General features: G+C 34.6%; 1 protein-coding gene and 1 pseudogene across 9 annotated transcripts in view; both read left to right on the top strand.

Annotated features, from left to right (window-relative positions):
- Mbnl1 (muscleblind like splicing regulator 1) overlaps nucleotides 1-23,158 on the top strand; it is a 168,817-nt gene that overhangs the window by 27,730 nt on the left and 117,929 nt on the right. For 2 of the 9 annotated variants that reach the window (XM_010625332.3, XM_033759300.1), the window contains exons 1-2: nucleotides 3,246-3,587; nucleotides 3,745-4,722. The exons of 2 other annotated variants lie outside the window; for them this stretch is intronic. In XM_010625332.3, coding sequence (XP_010623634.1) covers nucleotides 4,549-4,722 — 174 coding nt within the window. In that variant the 5' untranslated portion in view covers nucleotides 3,246-3,587; nucleotides 3,745-4,548. Of the gene's footprint in view, nucleotides 1-3,245; nucleotides 3,588-3,744; nucleotides 4,723-23,158 lie in introns of those variants that run through there. 5 more of the 9 variants (XM_010625331.3, XM_010625330.3, XM_010625326.3 and 2 more) reach the window with 4 other exon arrangements.
- LOC117284552 lies at nucleotides 8,092-8,253 on the top strand (annotated as a pseudogene).

Here is a 23,158-nt window from a genome sequence, read left to right as displayed (position 1 = left end):
TTCATTATTGGGATCTTGTACCTTTACATGACAGCTCTTGGTTCTCATTTTTTTCCCCTTGTCCCTGCCCTCCCTTTAGAAACGATCCATTTTAGAAATTATTTTTGTTTTATTTAGACTCAATTGGCATGTGGTGCAGATAATTCTCATGGTACCATTCTCCTTCCTCACGTAGTCTGGACCCCATATATCAAGTTTAAACATTTCCTTTGGTTGAGAACACATCTTTGTATTTATATTTATTCCTATTATTATGAACAAAGTTTATTCATTTCCTAAACATTTAAAAAAAAGCCTGTTATGTTCCAAGAGCTGGGCAGTAGACAGTGGTATACACCCTGTTGTCTGGGAGTGTATGATCTTGGAGAAGGAAGCAGGAACATACATGAAGGGGTAAATGTAATCTGGATATGGAAGATATTCTGATATGGATTAATGTTTAGCACAGTTAACCAAGCCTTACAGAGAAGGCGATGCCTGCATAACAATTTAAATAGGGGTGAGGAATTAATGTGTCATGTCAAACAAAGGGCTAGCGTGTAGCAAGTCTCAGGAACTCGCAGCAACACAGTATATGCCAAGAGCCTTCAGTCGCTTGTCTGTGAGGATACAAGAGGTGCAGCACAGGCAGAAGCCAAAGGGTAAAATGTGTTAGCTTCGTCTAAGGGGAGGGTTCCAGTGGGAGAGTGGCAGTGGTGTTAGAGGTCAGAGAAAGACAGGGAGTAAACATAATCTTTGGATTTGGCTTTTATGAGACCATTGTCAACTTCCCTGAACAGTGAAGTCAAACTGGTATGAGTTCACAAATAGGAGAGGAAGAAGAAGAGAAATAGCACATGTACGTGACACTTTAGATATTGGGGGTGACATACTAAGTGCATTGGCTGGAGAGTGATGTATCGCCAGGGCAGGGTCCCTTTCCTCCTACCATGCCGCCTTCTCCACTTCGGAGTTACTTCAGTATATTTAAAGACGGAGAGAAAAGAACTCCTGGAAAGACAGGACATGCATGTACAAAAGGAGTGAAAAAGGAAAGAGGCCTCGAGGAGGAATAAGTCAAGGTGGAAGCTTGTGGAAGCTTAACCAGTAACAGCCGAGAGGAGAACTTGTATGATGGAGAAGAAAGATACAGATAGTGATACATGAGTAAGAAGATCAGGGAAAATTTATGTCCGTGGACTGTGTTTTTGTTTATAAAATGTTTATGACTTAAGACCCTCTGCTATAGATAGTAAGAAAAGCATGAAGAAAGAAGGACTTGGAAATGATGAAGAATTAGAAAAATTGTGATATGGGATGAAAGAGGGAGCTGTCCAAGACTGAGGAAAGCTAGACAGTTGGACACAAAATGACTCTGGGACACTTGTAATTTACAGAGGCAGTGATCTGTGTGTCTCTGTATGTTTTCAAGTGTGTTAATATGCTATGTCCATAATGTGTTTTTGTGAGTATGTTTGTGTATGTATATGCATTTTTCAGCCCTGGAAATAATTCCAGTCCTCCTGAGATAGTAAGTGATAATTTAATGTCCTAATGTTTTTTGGGCTCCATCTATTTTTCTGTCAGTGTGGTAGGCACTGAGGTTGCTGATTACTACTATTATTTCTACCCTTGGGGATACTTAGGCTAGTGGATGAGACCTAGAAGGAAATAATATGCTGTGTACTGCACAAGGTGCAGAGGTAATTTAGAGTTGGCAATATTCATATGCAGTTGGATGGAAGTGGAGGAAGTGAGTTCTTGAAAGTTTTCTTGGAGGAAGTGGTGTCTTCCCTCGCTTTATAGGAGGAGAACCATTGCTGGTAAGATATTTTAAGCTTGTGGAGAGCAGTACTAAGTCATGCATGTGGTACATGCTCAAGCCATGACATTATTGAGAAAATTCTGAATGCAGAACAAATTCAGGAAGGTAGAACAGCTTGGGGTTTTTGACTCTTAATTGACTTTTTTCTTATGGAGCCAGGTGTTAGGACCTAAAAAGATTTTTGAAAACAAATGCATTTCTTGAATACTTGGATGAGCTGTTTCTTTTAGTTGCTATCAAAAGTTGTCTTAATTATACTGTTTCCAAATAATTTTGGAAAGGTTTTTAAAATTAATGTTATGAATTGTAATGTTTATGCAGTACTAAATCTCATTTCTCTAGGAGGCTGAGGCAGGAGGATCAGAAGTTTGAGCCCAGCCTAGGTAACTGAGACTCTTTCTCGACATAAGATTTTTTGAAAAGGGATTAGGGAAGGGCTCAGTGTGAACGCCTTGGATTCTTTCTCTAGAATCACAATAGAAATGAAACAAGCAAACAAAATGAAATGAAACAAACAAACAAACAAAATCACTCAGAGTAGTTTCAGCCTTAGAAGAAATAATTTTAAAGTTTGCTATTCATGTTTCCAGTATATATTCATATTCTACACTCTTAATTTTCAAAATTATAAAAGTGCCACATGCCAGTGGACCTATTTGGGTCCATGAGAAAGTAACTAATCAAATTGTATTACATAGTGTCTTTGTCTCCGTGGAATGTAAAACTTAGTTTCTTAAGCCATATCTTCTTCATTGGCAACATTCAAAAAGAAAAAATAAAATACCGTTTTATTTCTAGCTGGTAAAAATTTTCTGAAAGTTTTCCACCCTGATTAAAAGAGAAAATAAGTTGTTAAATGCAAAAATGCCCTCCTCTAAGAGGAGTAAGCAGTCTTACCTTGCTGAGTTAATGGATCACCAGGCAGTAGGGTTCCCTCAGCCCCTACTTCCCAGCTTCATTTGGAATTGAACTTCCAAAGTACACCACACTGCCCAAATCAAATTGCTCACTTAATATTTAATGTTTCTGCGATGGAATCACTTTCTCCCTTGAGGTTGACTTCAGATTTACCAGACACACTGACAACACTGCACTCCTTATTTTCCCCACATGACCTCAGCTTCTGCTTTAAAAATGTCAGAATAAAGGATGCTTTTGTTCATATCTCGCCTGCCTGTGATATATTGACAAAGTGTCTGCCGGCTGAATGGAATAGTTTTACAGTATGAGTGCTGCTTTCAGCGGAGGGGCAGGACTTAGGCTTTAGAAGGAAGTAAATTGGATAGGTCAGGAGAATGTACCATTTGTAAACACCCCTTTCCTTTTTTATTCACGTGTCAGGACAGCAGGAGCAGGCTGTTCAGTGCCAGTCCCTGCACTAAGCTTGAGGAAAAGCAGCTTGGAAGTCAGCTGCAATTTTTAAACCTTGCATTTTATTCCTTGGTAATGATCTTCAAGTGCTTTGACTTGTGTTAGGAGCTGTTTTGAAACTAACATGGTTTAGTCCACTAACTGCATGTTGGGTAAATTCAAAACCCACATGCTCGTCCTCTTGCAGTGGAATAAGTCACATCTGATGGACATTTTCTGTGCTTATAGCATAGTAATGAACGTCTGACAGGCACGACCTTTCATAAGACAACCCACACTATTGGCTTTTTGCCCAGAATATTGCTGCAACACTGTCTGTGATTGGTTATCTCTCTATCATGCATTGCTCTACAAGGGGAAACGGCCCCCTTTTTTAATAAATCTACGATGGCTGGCTGCAATATGTCTCACTGTAAGTATTTTTTGTGTGTCTGTGTGGGAGAGAGAGGGAGAGAAAGCGGCTGACTTTGACTGTTGCTTAGTCTGGTATCACATGGCGAGGTTGTGATACTGTAGGACATCAGAGAAGTACTACTTAGTAAATCTTAACCTATCTCTTTTTTCTACAGGTTGGTACTAAGAAGTGCCTTTCCTGACGTCTCTGCTGCTTGGAACCGCTTCTAGAGCAGTCTCTGCTTTTGCCTTGCTTGCTGCCAGCTAGACTGTGACGACAGCACATCCACCCTCCACCTCTAGCCCAGACACCCCCATTTCTACTTATAATCAAGAGAAAAGCTCTAAGTATATCTGGCATTGCCCTAGGCTGCTTTAGTTTTAAAGGAAAAGGTTGCTGAAAAAGTAAGATATCTTCTGCCAGGAAATCAAGGAGGAAAACAAAATCATTTTCTCGATTTTGCTCTAAACTGCTGCATCTGTCTATGCCAAACTAATCAATACCGATTGCACCACCAAACTCCATTGCAAATTCAGCTGTGAGGAGATTCCCTTTCAGACAACTTTGCTGAAAGCAGCTTGGAAATTCGGTGTCAGAGGGTCTGCCACGTTTTCATGCTTGCATTTTGGGCTCCAAATTGGCACTGGGAAGGGGTTACTGAGAGCACAAGGCTGATTCCAGGCCCTACTTTTAAGCATTCATCTACTTATAATTCTAGTATTTCTCTAAAAACCAAAACCTCTTTGAATTAACAGTTTCATGCTGTGAATTTCTAGTAGGAGATCTTTTCCTTGATATTGACAATACACTTTTCCATGTACTTTTAAAAGCAGGGAGTAGGGGAAAAGTATTTTGAAGGGGACATTTTCATCATTTTACAGTTTTATCAGTTCATCTTTTTTTTGGTTGTTGCTGTTTTTTTTCGGTGGTTGGGTTTGTTGGTTTCACTGAAAAATTTAACTACCTGTAAAATCTAAACATGGCTGTTAATGTCACACCAATTCGGGATACAAAATGGCTAACACTGGAAGTATGTAGAGAGTTTCAAAGGGGGACTTGCTCACGGCCAGACACGGAATGTAAATTTGCACATCCTTCGAAAAGCTGCCAAGTTGAAAATGGACGCGTAATCGCCTGCTTTGATTCATTGAAAGTGAGTAAATATTATATTATTGTAAGGATCTGCATAATTGAATAAAGGTGGTTTGGACATACAGTCCTCTGATTGGGGATTGATTGCATTGTTAGTTTAGTTACTTGGTATGTTCTTATTGATGATGTTGGGCTGGGAAACTTTATGAGTTATGATAAAACCAAGTCTAGACAAACTTTGTTGTGAATGACTTATCAGACCTTAAATAACTCCATGACTTTTTTTCTAGAACAGAATTGTAATTATAAATTTGATGTAGTAACAGCAAAATTGATGTCAGCTTGGGAGTGGAAAATGTAGGCCTGTGTATATTTGACATATGTCTATATTATATATGAGGCCATGACAATAGCTGAATGAAGATTTTTGTTTTGTTTTGTTTTTGTTTTTTGGTAAAGGTACTGTATTGTAAGAGAACAGCAAAAAAAAAATCTTAATTTTTACCCTTTTAATATTTTGACATTTTGGGTTTTCTTTTTTATTTTATGGGCATATTATTTTTAGGGCAGCAGCCATGCATTTTATGAAGTAAATATATAAGCCAAAGTGAAACCCCAAACTGCTGCCTATAGTACCTTATTTGGAGCATAAACTTTGTCCATTGTGAGTTATACAAATAAGTAGAAACTCTCATCAGTGCTATTTTAATTGGATTTTTCAGTCTCAGAAATTCTAGTGTGAAATAAGCAGTTTATTTTCTGTTAGATTGTAACTAGTTTTTATTTGTAACAGTGTCAGCTAGACATATTTAAAGTTAGCTTTGTGGGCATTGTAACTAGAAGATTTATTTTAGCATTTCTTGACATTCAGAAATGTCATTGGACTTATAATGCAGGTATCAGGTTTGAAATTGGGTGTTTTAAAAGATACTATATGTGTCTTTTCTTTGACATGCAAGGTCATGACTAGAAATGTGTTCTTGTGTAGTCTAAATTTACTTATTTTATTTAAATTACTTCTGAATAATAGTGCTCCAGGGAAATTTTCTGAAAGTGTGAGGTGGTCACTATCATATATCCATATCTACATACAGGGAAAAGTGAAAGTCTTAGAGATCCATCTTGTTTTTTAAAATACTAATAGTGCTATAATAATATGCCTTTGAAAATAACATCATGGTGAGATATAAATTAACTGTTTCAATTGATTGCTTCTGGATCTACTTTGGACTGCTCACTTTGTTAAAGTTTTGCCAAAGATTCCAAGGATATCATCTTCAGAGCAGGGTAAAAGGAAGGTGTTAACAGCCAGAAAATTCTTAAAATGTTAGATTATTCTTAATGTTATAGTCCCAGAGATCATTCAGCAGCAGTTGCACATTAACCCTTTCTCCTCTATCCTCTGAAAGGCATTGATGAAGGGCACAGTGGTTGTGCCTTTGTGACTGTGTATTCCTAAATTCATGCTGACTGAATTCAGGTATAATTAGACTGGGACCCATAATATGAGGGACAAAAGGCTAATTGCTCTTGTCAGTAACCAGCTGTGTCCATGAGCAACCCTGTTTTGATCCAATTACTAGTAAATCTGACTTTTAATCTTACAGACAATTGATGGTATACTGGTAGCTACAAAACTAAGACCTTAAATTTGGCTGTGACACTGAGAGAAGACCTGCCTCCACAGCTCTTGGAAACACTGTGAAACATTAATATTCTGTTGCTATTTTTCCATCTCAAAATATTTTTTTAGTTGCTGCTCATTTGTGGCCACAGAACAGTTCCCCTTTGAGTAAAGCAGCAGTGTTGCTTAACGACAAGCTCTGTGGTTAAGAAGATTCAACTGCCACAGTTTTTAAAAAACTGTAAAATTTCAAATTTATTTGTGAAATAAATTGTTATAGCAGCTAATTAGTGTAAAGTATGTCCTTTTTGTCTTAAAATATGAAAATTTCTAGTATCTAAAACATGGTAAAATATTTGGATTTTAATAAGAAAAAATAGGCAATTTTTTTAATGATGGAGCTTCATACTCAGGACAGGAACTCCTGAAATGTTAGTGAAGTAACATTTTCAGAATTAATTAAAACAATTCAGAATATGCAGTTTTAAGTACCCACGTTTAAAAAAGTATGACCTATTATGTAATTGTACGATATTTAGAATTCTGTCTTTTAGATAGTACTCTTGCTGTATTATATCTAGTGGCATGAATAGATCAAAAACACATTTTAGAAGTTAAAGTAACTGACTCATGCTTAAAGTTTTGAAATTTGGAAGTGTTATGAAAGTTCCATGCCAGTAACCGCTAGATCACTTGCGTTGTCTCAGAGAGTAAATGGAAGAAGTTTAGAGGACTTGTAATACCCTGGCTTCTTTAACAAAATGTGTTCTATGTATTACTGAAATCTGTAGTACCGCCTCTTTTGAGTTCTTGAGCCACGAGATGGAGGTAGCCTGTGTAATCTACTATTTTTAGAAAGTTAGGAAAGCAAACCAAATACTCTCTGAGAGGACCCTGTGAAATGGCTGTACCCTTCAGCTGTGCTGCTTCAGACTTTGGCCAGGCTCCCAGGTGACTTACGTTTATGGCAGACTTCTGGTTACAAGAGGAGAATTTGTTTCATTAAGAAAGCATGAGTAGAATGGTTCAAGAAAGTACATAAAACAAATCCATTGTGTATTACTAAAGATAAGAAGAAAACATGGCTGGTCACACTTCTGTTGAATCCTGGTGATTTTAAGGTTTTAAAAATTATGCTAGGTTAAATATACTACAGGGGACTGTAAAATTCTTTAAACATGTTGCTAAGTAAAATGAGAATACATGGTAGTGCAGACTCTGTGTTAGGTATATCAGAATTAGACTGATGAGGAGAGCAGTAAGTCTATTTTACCTTTACCTTTTCAGTTTTACTTTACAATAGTAAAGTATAGTCCGCCTTAGACTTCATGTGCTTGCAAATTATAGATTTGGGTTTCTTAGCTAACAGAAAACCAGAACATTTGAAAAGGTGCATTGTTTGTGATGAAGAGGATTTTTCTCTCCATGGCTTATGAAAAGAACAAAAAAGAAAAAAAAATTTTTTTAAATGCCATGACTGTAAGCCACCATTAGAATGCTGTTTAAGAATTAATTTTATAATAGTTACAGTGACAAGCTACCTACTTTCTTCAGTCACGACCTCTGAATTTCAAAATTTAGACAGTTTAATAAGAGTTTATGCAAAGGGAATCTACAGAATGTATTTTAATGTGATACTGAGTTATTTATATTTCAAAAAATAAACTGCCATATGATCAAAAGAAATATATATATATTATTTACTGAATTATCTTTTTTAAGTATCTATTTTTGGATGAGGGAGGGAGAAAACTTTAGGAGATTATTCTCATCAAATGGTGGAAATATGTTTAGAACAATTCAACTATCGCTTCTTGGCCTTTTGGCTAAGATTAAGTGTAGAGCAATTCAACTTTCATTTCACTATTATACATAAATATATTTATGGTTATAAATACACATATCCATTGATGAAATTTATCACAGAGACCTCGGAGATTAGATTATACTGCAAAGGGTCATGGACTCAAGGGCATTTAATGAGCACTTTTAAAGTGCCTCTGAGACTTAGCAAAATATGTAAAGTATGCACATCTGGTATTAGAAGGCTCACAGATAGGTGAACATAGTAAACAAGCAACGAAAAGACTAACGATAAGGTAAATCACGTCTCTGGATTCTCACATATGAAGTAGGTGGCATAGAGAAGTGATAAAGTTGCCCCAAAAGTGTTCATTTTAGAATATCTCTCATCATTAGTACAGGATACCTTCAATCCAGAAATTGCTTTTGTTGCTGCTCTTCTTTATAAACCACCAGAATAGACTTTATACTATATTTAAAACAAATATAACTGATAATCCTGGGAAAATGCCTGCTGTGCAAGTTCCTGATAAACACCCAGTTTTGAATTAACATTTTTACCTAGTAGTTTCCTAAGAGTTTTATTTTTGTTTGCTTTTGGTAATGACATTTCTTAGGGTGTCCAAATTTTGACAAATTATTGTATCATATTTGTATGTAACTCTATACGCACAGGTATTCAGTATGTCTTTCAGCTACAGATTGACAGAAGTTCCTCATTTTTCCGTAGTATCTTTAAAGGTGAGTTATCTATCAGGCACCACTTGTGCATCAGTGTGTGTGATACCCAAATTCACATTGTATTTCTGAAGCAGATACTTCACGAATCTGTGAAGTTTTCCCTGTAAATATGCCAGGATATTATTGATTCTAATGTGAACATTTCTTTAATGAAATTTGTAAAGACTGCACCTGCTTTGACAATACTAATAACTGTATTCATGTGACTAAGTTCTGATAGAAAGTCTTTAGAAAAAATATTTTTAAATAAAGGCTTTTTAAAACTATTGAACAAATTTCAAGACATTGTGAATCAAACCATTTAAAACATTATTTCTACAATTAGTTATTTTTTATTTCATAAGATTTTGATACACTGCATCTTTTCTTTTTCTCATCAAACCTTGGTTTATTGTGAGGGTGAGGCATACTAAAAAGTAAACATAGGGAAAAATATTACTTAAAAATTGGGTTCAAAGTTTTGGTTGTAGCTCAGACATGTAAAACTACTGAAAATTCCAATTCCATTGAAAAGCCTCACAACAATTTCATGCATAGGCTGTTACTTAAGAGTCCATACAATGCAGGATAAATCTCCAGTTAGAGAATTGTGCAACATATACCCAGTTCATGTGAGAAGTGTGGCATTTAATGTTTATCAGACCAACACAGACACCTAGGGACCTAGTTTGGGAAGCCTTTTCCTTGCCTAGGATAAGGAGAGGATTTCATCTATCAATGTTGCTAATCCACTACCTTTCATGCTGAGCAGTATCTCTGCCTTCCCACAGACTTAGACAAAGCTTCTTATTTTGTTATAAAGAGATCCAATTGAGGGAAATTTTAGCTTTTTAAAAAGAACTTTAGCAGAAGCACTATTCTGTGGTTTTAGATAGGGAACAGGTTTTTGTGTTAACAGTGAGGCCAAAAATTATGAGGGTCAGTAGAAATGAGTAACTAAATAGATGGCCTTTGACTTAATGCAGACATTACCATGCAGAAACAAGTAGAAGCAACTCGGAAGGCTCGATAGAAATGCTCTGTTATTTGAAATATAATAGATTGTTGTAATAACTTCTCTGTGAATTTCCCTCTAAACATTCTAATGAGGGCTTCTTATTCTTTACTCAGACTATACTGAACAACAACAGTATTTTTATCTACTACTATAGTTAATATGAAAATATCACATGCCACATCTATAGATAACATCATCCCTACTCTTTAGAAATATTTTTTAAAGATTTCCACTTTGAGATAAGTTTATATTTCTTGTTAGACATAGGGTTTTCTGTGCAATAAAGAGTTTGAGTTTTGAAAATTATTTCATTAGTAAGCTATATAACCCCTCATTTTTAATTTAACATCTTTCTCATATATATATTTGAGCCTGGGTGGTTTTTAATCACTGCATTTTTTGTTACCTCTGAGATCTTTCCATCTTTCTAACTGTTCAGTTTCAGAACTGTTGGTCATGATGCCTCTTTATATTTCATTCCAGTGTCACTTAGAAGTGGTTTAGGCATTTTGTCTGTGAAGAATTACATGCAACATTGAAACTTCCCCCTTCTCAGCATTTGACATAAATCAGGACTTTATATTTTAGCACTTGTCTAGGTCTGTTTGTTGACTTTGTAGTCATGAGGACTCAGCTTCCTTTACCCTTAGTTCCTGAGGAGCCCTGGGCATCCACATTGGCAACACCAGCCATCACACCTTTATTCTAGGAAGCAGGAAAAGGAAGGGGGCAAAAATCCATATGCCAGTCTGATTAGGATCTTTTTAACAGAAGTCCTCTGAACTTTACCCAGTGACTTTCCCTGCTCCTCACTGGCTGATGTTGGCATCAGGGATTTCTGAAATACTAGCCATTTAACTGTTGTCCTGATTAAAATCAGGCCTCTGGTGAGATGGAAAGATGGAAAGGGAGAATGGATGTTTGGGAGGGTGATGACTAGAATAAGAAATTTAGATAATATTTTCCCCTGGCAAAAAACTTCAAGTGTCAAATCTTGAAAAGCACCTAAGTACGAGGGTAGTTGAAAGGAGACCTCTTCTGAAGAGACATGTTTCTTACTATCTTGGCAAACTTATTATCATTTTGCCTGTCTTGGCTATTTAGATAATAATCCTGGCATATCAGAAATGAATTTATTTTACTTGTATAGAAAAATAAAATAGCTTCATTTTAATTTTCCTATTGTACATATTTATATATTGTTACATGTTTATACCTTGAATATAACAATAATACCTGCCATAAAAAAAGGTTCTAAATGATTTTACATGACAGAAGTTTCTGTAGTTATTCAATTTCCATTTCTACAAATAGAGTTTCTAATTTCCGCTAGTGACTATTACTCTATTTCTGTCAGTGTTTTCAGTGCTTTTTGTTTTTGTAGAATTTAGCTTGTTGAGGTAGTTACTGATGCTACCCCCATTTCACGGATGGGCATAGTGAAAATCAGTGGTCAGGCAGTGGCTCAGTTTGATCAGCTACTAAAATGTGGACTTGAATCCTGGTAAACTGATTTCAGAACCTGTACTTTTTAACTACTTTGGTCTAAAACGTTGCTTTTAAATCTACATACACATATTCTAAGGATCCAACAAAGAAATCACAGTGCTAAAGGATAACAATGAATATCTAAGACAAATATGTGGCACAGAGTCTAAAACAGTGCTCAAAAGTAATTTGTATTTTAAGTCAACAAATGAATCAACAAATAAATACAGGATAGCAGCAAGAACACTGGCAGTAGCCCTCAAAGATTATCTGTTTTAAATTCGCAGTCATATGGGAAAAATATTTTAAATTAACCATCTTAGAATAGTAGCCACTGTTTATATATTGTCCCTTCAATGTATTAAAACAAAAAAAAAAAAGGATGCTTGAGTTGTAGCCTAGAGTAAATAATACTCTAAAAACTCTACTTATTACTTAAATCCAAGAGGCTCTACAAAAGTATTCTGAGTATCAGTCTTATCATCGATCTCAAGTACTACTCCCTTATAGACCCCAACTGCTTTTGTCAGACTATTCCTATGGAAATATGTATTTTATCTTTCAGTTTGGGGTTCAGTAATTCATCTGGGCCTACTGTAGGGGAAGTGGCTTTCCTAAATATTTTCTGCTAGCCATGCAGGAAATTTCCCCAACTTCAGCTGTGGGCTGTTCTTGTTTCCTGCAGCTTGCCTTCAACAGGGAAATGGCTCAGCAGAAGCAAAGAGTAAAGTGTGTGGAGAGAGGGGCTGCAGTCCAAAGCTCTCTGTGGTTGTAGCCCCTGGATGGGAAGACTCCTTTGTCAGTATGTCTTCCAATGTACCTCTTCCCTTTCTAAGGACTCAACTTTTTTTTTTTTTGAATGTACAACTTGTTGGTCCTCAGCCTGATGGACTGGACTTTAATATTAATGAACTGTTCTCTTCACTTTGTGAATTTTTCAAGAGTGTGGTTGTTTTTGTGCTGTTGCTTTCTAATTACTAGTAGCAATAGGGATATAGAGATAGATGAAGCTCAAAAGGAACTCTTTTGCTTTTGATTTCTGGCCCTTTTATCAGAGTAGTCGTCAAGGGATCAGTAAGAAAGACCCAGATGTGGGAAGAGAGACATTTAGAGAGTGATAATGGTAGAGATTCGACAGTTCAGAGAATATGATGTAAGACTTCTGTTTCAAACTTTGGTGTGTGGGGGAAATATTAAAAGCTCAGTCCTTTGGAGCTGGTTGCTAACACAAGAGGACCAGTGTGTTAGCAGGTACTAGAAAAGTTTTGGAGGGGGAATGTCTCAACAAGAATCGAAAGATTGGTGGAAGAGGAACTTGAAGGGAAGGAGAAATGGCTCTGGTGCTTTGTCTTTTCTTTTTTTTTCTTTCTTTCCTCCCACAACTGCTAATTCTGTGAGCACAGCTAAGAGGGTTCTTATAGTCAGACCACTAAGCTTGAGGCAGCTGTCTTGGGTCATCCCTGGCAGTAGGGAACAACCTATATTTTAGCACAAAATCAGTTTTAAGCTCAGCAGAATTTTTATGAAGCTACCTGTGTCTATATAACGATATTTATGTTTTTGTTTATGGTAATGTGAGATTGAAGCTCAGCTACTAAGATCTAAGACCCTCTTGTTTCCCCTCCAGAGCTTGTGTGACTCAGTATCTTAAGTTAGACTTTATCTTTTGGCATGGAATCCAGACTCAGTGTTTAGGTTTCTGAATTACAGAATCATTTATACTTGAGTCCATGCTGTTCTCAAATAAGGCAAGAAGCATCTGCAGTTAATAGTTGACAGTAAATTACACAGAGTAAAACATGAAAAATTAAAGTTAGAAAAGCTGAGATACTTTTCTATCATTTTCAATTTTCTTCACAAATACAGACATAATCAGTGTTTAGGATCTGCTTGTGATGGATAAATTACATCTGTAATTCATTCTTTTCCATGTTACTGCATTCAGACGATAATTTCATCTCAGATATCTTTGCTTATCTAATATTCTAAAATCATTCATAGACTGCAAATAAGTCTAGTAACATTTCACAATCCCAGGAAGCTTTTATAACTAAACCATGCTAATTTGCAAAGTGGGCCAAATTTTAAAAAGGGGAGAGGGAGTAGAGAAAAGTAGCCAAATTCATCATGCTTGAAATAAGATTTCTCTTTGGTAGATGACATTGTTTTTCATAAAATAATTTTTTTAAGGGAGGAAGAAGCGAACCATGAAATACCTAATGAATTTATTATTTGTGTAAAAATCTTGTCACAAAAGATCGGTGATCTCATGAACTATCTTTTCATCCTATCTCTTCATGGCTAAGTAGAGACTAATGAAATCTAAATCTAGCCATGAGAGAGAAATTACCATTACAGTTTTATTTATTGAACTTTGTTCCCATTCTTATGAAATTTTACTGCCAGACATTGCTTCCCATGAATCATAGCAGAGTAATAAGTTGAAAGCAAATGCCCACATAAGAAAACCCAATATATTAAAAATAAAATCAAACTTAACTCTGATGAACTAGAGCCATTATCCTTATTAAAGATGAATCATCTATGCTGCAAATGTTTTTAAGATGGGAGCTCTTATTTAGCAGCCTAATAGGTACCATGTAGTATACTGGCTTAAGTGTATAAAGTAAGAAATACAAAATAAGTACAAAATGATTTTTTTGTTTGTTTCTTGTATCTTCATTAGGTACTCATAGCCCCAGTATTTCCTACTAAGGATAAATAATGCTAGAGGACGGAAATATATTTTTATATTAAAGGATCAGTTAAAAACAAAATTAGATTATAAGCCACTTCTGAATCTAAACTGCAGAAAAATTATCTATTTTTCTTCTCTTTTCCACAGTTCATTTATTACCTACTGTATGCCGGATATTGCAGTAGGCGATCCTGAAGTAAGAGTTACTAATAAAATCTTTCCTTTTTGGTTGTTGATAGATAAATGGTTATTATGAACTCACAAGATTCTGAGAACTACAATGAAGATTAAAATGATTATCAAGTAGTAATATTTTCTATCTTTAATAAAATATTATTATCTAGTCTTTAGTTTTAACATGTCCCAGTGGAACACAAATTTGCCCATATAAAACAAATAGGCATTAAATATTTTCATAGGCACCTGAGAATTTTGTTATGAAATAGCGTTAGAGAGCTTTATCCTAGTCCATGTATTAGAATTTTTATATGGTAAGAAATTTGTACTAGGCCCATCATGAAATTCTAAATTCAGTGTGGTAAACATGAATCAGATTGCCTTTTAGCTAAAACATGTAAAATTGTTTAATTTCACTCTTCGGATTGGATCATCATGTATTGATTATATAAAATAATGATGCACACATTAAATTGGCTGTACGAGGTTATACACAGGAAGTAGCTGACTTGAGACTCAAAATAAGCAGTCTGTCCTCTTGCTTATACTTTCAGCCTTTATGTTTTAACTTCTTTAAGCTAGCAATATTACGATGCATTATACTATGATCTTGTTTGTACAGAAATACAGTATTTTAATTATTAGTATATTTGAGTGTTATACATATTTGGGATATGTGTTGTTACTGTAGTTGATTGAGTTTAAGGCAACTGTACTTTTAAATAGATGTGCATTTATATTTTTTCCTCAGTCAGAGAACCATTCCTTAATTGCTAATAAGATTTTTCTCACTTAGGATGTGAAATTTATATTAGTCTGGCAATGCACAGTCTAATCTCAAGTTGTATTTATGAATTTTATGCCACATACTGAGAACAAACGCAGTAAAAAGTCACAACAGATTATTCCAGGAAATACACACACACACACACACACACACACACACACGTCAGAGCTTTGCACTTCTAAGGCAGAGCTTGGAAGTGAAGCAAAAGGGCATAAGATCAAGAGGTGTTTCATTTCATAACTACCTTTCACTTCATAACTACCTTTGTGGGCTTTTTGTTTGGTTTTCTTGAAATAGAATGCCACTTAGAAGTAACAGCATCAGTATTTATCTAATCCATATAACTGTGTGATGTTATTTAATATGAGGCTGGGTGTTCATTCTTGTTTTGTGAGTTTTATTGGCATTTATAATAATACCAGAAACAAAAATATGTGCTTACAAAACTTTGTTAAGTCCTTTTACACCGTAAGGAGGTCAAATTTATATGAAACCATGCATTGCTTTGACAGTTATTTCCTGTACATATCTTTCTATTGTATGTTGCATTTAGGTATTTGGGATTTCTAGTATTTATTTCAAAATTTTATCTAGGAGAGCTGGGTGTGGTGATATATGCCTGTAATCCCAGAACTCCACAGGTTGAGGCAGGAGGATTGCTGTGATTTCAAAGCCAGCCTGAACTAAAAAGTGAGACCTTACCTCCCCACAAAAAATTAGGAATAAAATTTTAGAAGTTATTTTTTCTGTGTATGCCTGCAATAACACTAATTTTGCTTAAGTCTCTAAACCCAGTAAGTAAAAAAACTTTTTACATAATGTATTAATGTTCATAATTTTTGAAAATAATATCATTTTAAGATTGTTGCTCTGTATGCAATTGAAATAATAATGACCATGTTAACAATTATTGATTACATTTTGTTTAAGATATGGCACAAAGAGCATTTTATGCACTTGATCTTAGCCAAAAGGCTGACAAGTGATACAAAGAGCATTTTTACATTAAAAAATGAGAATGTGAAATTCCTCGGTTTACTGCGTATTTAATAAATAATTTGTAATCCTGGCCTCTGAGAGATACCACTCAAATATTTGTGTTCATTATGTGGGGTAAATGTATTACGAAGAAATACATAATTATTATCACAGAGTTTATTTGGTCAATTTTAGCTTGGACAAAAGGAACAGAAAACTTCAAAACCAGTAAGTAGTGTAGTCAGGGATTCTTTCCTAAAAAATTGGCAATCTGTTCCCTTTTAGCCTTTTTCTCAGATGTATAAGTGAACTCAAAGAATCAATTAGAATTTTTTTATAAGATTGATTGCTGCATAGATTCAAACTTAGCATATAATTCAAACTTACTTAGCTTCTAGGACCAAATTGATCACAGGGGAAAGTGAGTGATGTTAACACCTTGTCCTTTGATTTCACTTCTTGGATCATTTTTGTCATCGTAGCTTTGTTAGCTTTACTTTCTGTTGTCTTTTTGGTGTTTCCTGAATGTCTAGATTGGCCTCCATGTTCTTTTCCTTGGGAAGATGTTTAAAATGTGAACTATTTTAGCAGTTAAATATTGGTGCTAGGAATAATGAAAATATGACCACTAGTGATCTTCACATAGTCCTCATGCCACCTTTAAAAGTTTAATCCAAATCGGATCTTCAGAATTACTATATGCAAACACAATGTAGGTTAAACACACACACATGATTTAGAGCAAAAATGTGAGACCTTGTCAACAAACTTTCACAGGACTTACTAGTGACTTTGAGACAGCCACTTAACCTTCCCAAATTGATTTATTCTCTTTTGTATACTTTTATCTTTTGGTATATGTTTGAAGGTATAATTACATTAGTCTTGGGGAATTGGCGCACATACATATCGCATTTAATCATTTCTGCTTTCGACCCTCCTATCTCTGCTATCCCCAAATTCCCTTCTCATCTCCACAAAGCCTACCCTCCTTTGTTTTGTCTTTTCATTTTTCACTTTAAATTATTTTTATTTTGGTTTTCTCACATAAGAGAAACCATGCGATATTTAACTTTCGGTGTCTGATGAGTCTTGTACCTACTCTAGATAAATCAGTTATTGCTGTTTTGCTTGAGATAAATATTCTGTAAATGGTAGCCATTAATATTGCTTGTGTCCAAATACTGGAAGTCAATCTAAGTTACCCCCCTATTAGGGGAACTTTGCCTTAGGTTATAATGCATGTCACTAGGGCACTTTGCCTATTGCAATATCGATATCTATACATTATTTGATGCCAAAGGACTTTCTAGTAACTTTGTGCCAGCCAATCACTTTAATACTTTTCTAGGGTGTGTATAATTGTGCACTATCACATACCTGCTTATTTATTTACCTATTTATGGTCGAGGGAAAATAATCCCATTAACTCATATGTTTATCATTTCAAGCTAGTTTGGGTAGTATTGATAGCATAATTCAGTATTTGTACTATTGTCTATGCCTAATATGTATTTAATAAATGCAGTTCTGCATGAAAATATAAAAAGTTATAACTATCTGTTCCAAATTTAATTTCATTTAAAACTAATGTCTCTTTAGGTAGGTCTACAATAAATCACATATCATATTTCACTTGATTTTTCATTTATATAGTTTGTGCTAAGAGACTCACCTAAATCTTTTCCAAATAATACTGATGTTCGTACAATAAATTGTTGTACAGAGTAGAAGGTTAAATCTTAAAGTCCATTTTCTTTTCATCATTTGCATTATTCCTTTCTTTTTTATACCCGCATAAACTTTCTCAGTAAAACATCTACCACTGTTTCTCAAAGGTCTGACTAAAACACCCAAATTCATGATACTCTGTTTATCACATCTTCATTTTTTTTCCTTTCCTTATTCAGAAATGATAGGGACCCAATTCTAACCCATTTGAAATGGTCCTTTTGCTTTAAAATATTTAAAGGCATTTGTCTGGCTCACAACTTTGGGATTTTTAGTCTGTTCAGACATAAGAAAGGATATACTTTTTTCACCAAATAAGAGGAAAACAAAACCAGAGCACCAACTTCATTGGTTCTTTACAAATAATATAGTCCATTATTTGTTCCTTATGGCTAGTTCTGAGTTTCCCTACACAGTTCCTGTAAATGTTGTTATAGTCTAATTCTGAATGTGAGTTATACATTTACTGTTTGATGTACTGAGTCAGGCCACTGCCTTCTTGTTAAAACTGTGGATGATTGCCCATTCTGTCGTGTTGTATATTAATTTAGTTTGTGGCAGTGAGCTAATGACATTGAGTGATGTTGAAGGACGATGAAATATATATTCAAATATATATATATATATTCAAAAATATGGTCAAATATATATTCAAATATATATTCAAAAGTATACGTCAACTGTTTGAGTTGACTCTTTTAGTTTTTTAATGTGAGAAGTCATTAGGGGGAAGTACAGGAGGATCTCCAAGGGCAGTGAACATAAAGTTTATTTTCAACTTTTTGGCAGTTGTCAAAAATGGTGCAGTAAGACCATAGTGGAATTAAATAGTGAATTGGTAGTTGTTTAGCACAATCATAAATTCTAGACACCCCCACATTTCTTTTAAAAGTTTTGTTGAGAACTCGCATGTACTTACAAATAGTTACGTATTGAAACTACTTATTAGATTTATAAGTAGGAGTAATGAAGTAATATACATGCATATGTGTGTTGTACTTAGATTTTGAGGTGATGACACAGGGAAAATTAAGGTAAATAATGAAATTAGGAATCAAATGAGTCTTTTTAATACTTTTTTGTTTTGTCATTTTAAAAACATTTTTTTCAGGTATAAACATTTAAAATAAGGCTATTTATGTAGTGTTTGACATTGATAATTTGCTTTTCCCAACTTTAGGCAATTGACAATGAATGTATAAAAACCAACCTTCAAAATGAGATCATGATACTGTGATCTGGTAATGAATGTTAGCTTTTATTTTAACAGCTCGCTTGGCTCCAATCCATGGAAAAGTTTTTATTTCCCATCAATTCCAAGGTAGGAGCCAAACCAGAGTTAAAGAAACATTTTCCAGCAGATACATTTCTATAGATAATATCAGTTAAAATACAGCCTTATACTTACTTTCTTGCTTGCTATCTCTTTCTCTCTCGTACACACACATGCACATGCAGAAGTACACATGTATACATATGCCCACACTTGTGGAAATACTATATTAGGAAAAATATTAAAACATTCATAATGCAAATAATTCTCATGTTAATAAATGTGCTCCTTATTAATTCTTTTTGATCATATTATGGCCCCAAGTTTCATTTGAGTTTTTCAAAATGTATTTGCTTCCAGATAAATTGATGAATGCCTTCCAGGGCTTTTTGATTTGTAACCTTTTGTACCTGTGGTGTATTTGGCTAGTGTGTGGATTTTGAAGAACCAGAAAACATAAACCATTATCTGACTTTTTTGCAGTGCCTATTAACACTTTTGACTCAAAAGGCCTGTCATTTCAGAACTTGAACAGTAAAACTGCGGCTTTGGAAGTAGAGTGTGAGAGAGATGGGGCCAGGTGGACCACTTCATTGCACACACCTACAAGATGCACACCTTTCCCTTAGCTAGCGGTCAGCCCTGCCAACAGTAGGATCTGCTTAATTCCATGTCAGTCAGCAGGTTACATGGCGTGACCACAGTGTGCTTAGTGGTGTCTCGGTACTTTTCCGGGTTTCTTTTGCAAAGCAAAAGACATGGAAAAGTTTATTTATTATCCTACTCCACTTCTTGGCCTGTCACCTAGACTGACTTAGTTGGAATCTCTAAGCCAACAGACATTACCATATACATTTCGCGAAAAGTCTGCGTATCCAATTCACAACCATTACTTTAATACCACTGAGCGGTTCAGGGAACCTCGTATTTTTGCCATGACTTCCCAGTCTATATAGAAGATATATTTATTTCAAATGGATAAAACCACCTGGGAATTTTCTTAACCTCTAGACTTTCATATGGTTTAGCTTTTCTTATTGGCTCTGTGTATATATTGTGAAAGTATGATTTTTAAAAACAAAACCTTCTTACCTACTTAGTAATTTCTTATTCATGGAGAGAAGGTAAAATAACTCTATCATTAGTGACTCCACTAAGTCTTGGATTCAAAAAATATTTTTTCTTCTCAGACCATTTCCTGTGACTTTTGTCCCCTTGCCCCTCAAAATGGAACTTGATGTATGCTGTTGTAATGAGCACCAGCAGGTCTCCATTTAATGAAAATTTTTCATTTTGTTATATCTTCACTATTGATGATAAGCTAAGCAGTTCATAAAATAATGTGTCAATTTTTGAAAAATTCTCAATTTTTTAAAAACAAATTTTCCAGTCACTACTTGGTATGACTTTATAACTATTTTATTTTAATAAAGAATGTCATATTTTTACATATCCTATTTCCCAATAACTCCATGTTAAATTATCACTGCATAACTCTGATATTGTCTCTTTGAATTTCAAATTGATATAAAAGTTTTGTGTTATCTGTTTCTTTTTTTAAGAATCTTTTTGGCTTATGTCTCATACTCTGACTACTTTGAAAATAATGATACACAGTATTTTGGCTATTGTATTTTCTTATTACTTTGTTATGAAACTTTGCTTTATTTTTTTCACAAAATAAAAAATGTGGTTGGTATAAGAGGTTCCTTACATAACAAATATCCTCAGATATAGCAAGAAGGCAGATTGGTTGGTGTGTATATACTGTTATAAAATATCACTCATGAAGGTAGCTGTAACACTCCAAAGATGCTTCTTTAGACTGTCACATATAAATTATGTGTGTTGTTCTAGGAAATAGAGAAAATTAATGGTCACCCTTAGCCTGCAGTATATTCCATCAGCATGAATGAGTCAAGCAAGCAATTTTCCAGACTGTTTAATAGTAGAAAGGAAAGCGTTTCTAAGGAAGTCATTCTTATGATTAGAAAAACATTTTTCTTTATTGACAATTCTAGAGAAAAAAGTTATCATTGGAAGAAAAAAGAAATCTCAAGTTCTATGTGTTCTGACAGTGATTTGATCATTGAAATATGTTTGTCTTATGACAAACCTCTTTGAAAGGATACTACTTAATATTTCTCAGATTATTGAATGAATGTTGTCTTGAAATTCACTGAAAAGTTGTGTAGTACCTCTAAAAGTTTTATTTCAATCATCACACTAGAATTAGTTTTTATTTCTTCAACTGTGTTTTTTAATTCTAGTAACATAAGTAAAATTGCATTGTGGTAAACATAATGTGTTTCAGGTTTATAAAGTTACTACAGATTTATTCCACTGTGTGGTTCAGAACTACATTTGAATTAAAATAGCACTTGATTGATAGAAAATCATTTTTTTTGTGAGTGTGCAGATTCTTTTCTAGGCAGTCTGAAAAGATGCATTGTTCAGCAGCAAGTGTTCACCCGGAGACATAGTGCTTAGCATGAGCTTGGCAGATTCCTATTGCTGAGTTTATCATTACTGCGTAGATCTTTGGAAGGTCAGGCTGCAGATCTCATTTCTGAGCCATGACCCGCTATTATGTCAATTTGAAAAGCAAAAATAAAATCAATGCACATTGTAAAAAAGGAGTCCCTGTAAATTCATTCATAGGCTACAGCCAGCTCTCAAATTATAACACGTTGGCTAGTTGAAGCCTCCTGATTATTGTGATTTGTCAATAACAGGTTACTATACAAAACTTGTAACATAACTTGCTAACCCTATTTTTCTTTGCCCTATTAGAAGAGCCTCCAGCATGTTTGAAGGGACTCGAGAATTAAGATTCAGTTGTGGTCCCACGTAAGGTTTTATTCTGCTTAAGGTTTTACTAGTGTAACTAGGGTAACAAGCATAGAGCCAAACCACTGAGTACTCAAACTATTGAATAATTAAAGCTTTATAAAAGTGTGCTAAGGATGAAAATTTAGGTGCTAAATCTGGCTCCATTGGAAAGCTGACCTTTTTTTGGTTTACATTTAAGATTTATTCTTTGCATTCTAAAAAATTGTTCATGTAATTTTCAAGGGCCTCTTTTTTCCTTTGCCACTCAGCATTTAACTCTTGTGATCTAAGGAGTGTTGGAATTGCAGTTACAGTAAACTTTAGAAATGATGTTATATGGTAACACTGAATTTACAGATTAGGAAACTCAGGATTGGTTAGAATCCTCTACCAATCATATTCTTTGGTGCGATTAATCATATTCATAAAGATCACCTGGGCCTTTTAAATATGAGTATAGTATTTGATAAGTCAAAGAAAAAAACCTGGAATATGCTGTTTTCATTGCATGAAAGTAGCATATTGACATACCTGATAGGTGAAAACTGCTATTAGAGTCCAAAAAGAAAAAGTTTCTTGACTGTTCTGATCCTTGCTTACTGATAGCATTAAAGGTTTATGCCTTGTTTTTGTCTTTAATGACAGATTCTCAAAAAACACACATACACTATATATATTATATACATATATAGTGTGTGTTTTATATATATATAAAATATAAATATATATATATATAACATATATAAAAATCAGTTAATTATAAAGTTTCCTAATATAAAGAATGTGGGGCAGAATCAGGATTCAAAGCATAAAGTAACTACCTACTGTTTTAAATTTTATATGGCCAGTTGATTTTTATGGAATACTCTTGAGTTTTTTGCTGAACTCTGGGCCCTGTAGACAACCCATGGTTTCAGTAGAGAGAAAAGTTTAATTCTGTCTGTGCTGTTGTTTGTAAAAGTTCCTCATGTCTGGTGGTTATCAAATGGGACATCATCCAGGAAATGGAGTGTTTTTCTTTTCTCTGCTTTCTTACCTTTTATGTATTATAGAAAAATCATGTTATGCTGGGTTTTACAGTCAGTTTTGGTATTTTTCTCCTCTACTTCATAAGCTCCTTAAGAATGGGAAGCTTATATTAATAACCTTTATATTTATGGTGTTTCGAATATCCTTGGCATTCATTAAGTGTTTAGGGGATTTAAAGCAGTGTTTCTTCCTGGCCATGACCAACAATTATGAGCAGATTTTATGTGCTTTTAAGTTCACCATTAGAGAATTTCTTTTCATGTAATGGGACATTCATTTGTTAGCAACATTTAGCTACTCATACATTTTTTTCTCTAAGGAATCTAGCATCCTTAATTG

Source organism: Fukomys damarensis, unplaced genomic scaffold (genome assembly GCF_012274545.1).
Source record: "Fukomys damarensis isolate Sample0158 unplaced genomic scaffold, DMR_v1.0_HiC HiC_scaffold_37, whole genome shotgun sequence".
NCBI lineage: Eukaryota > Metazoa > Chordata > Mammalia > Rodentia > Bathyergidae > Fukomys > Fukomys damarensis.
This window is presented reverse-complemented; position numbering and strand designations above follow the sequence as displayed.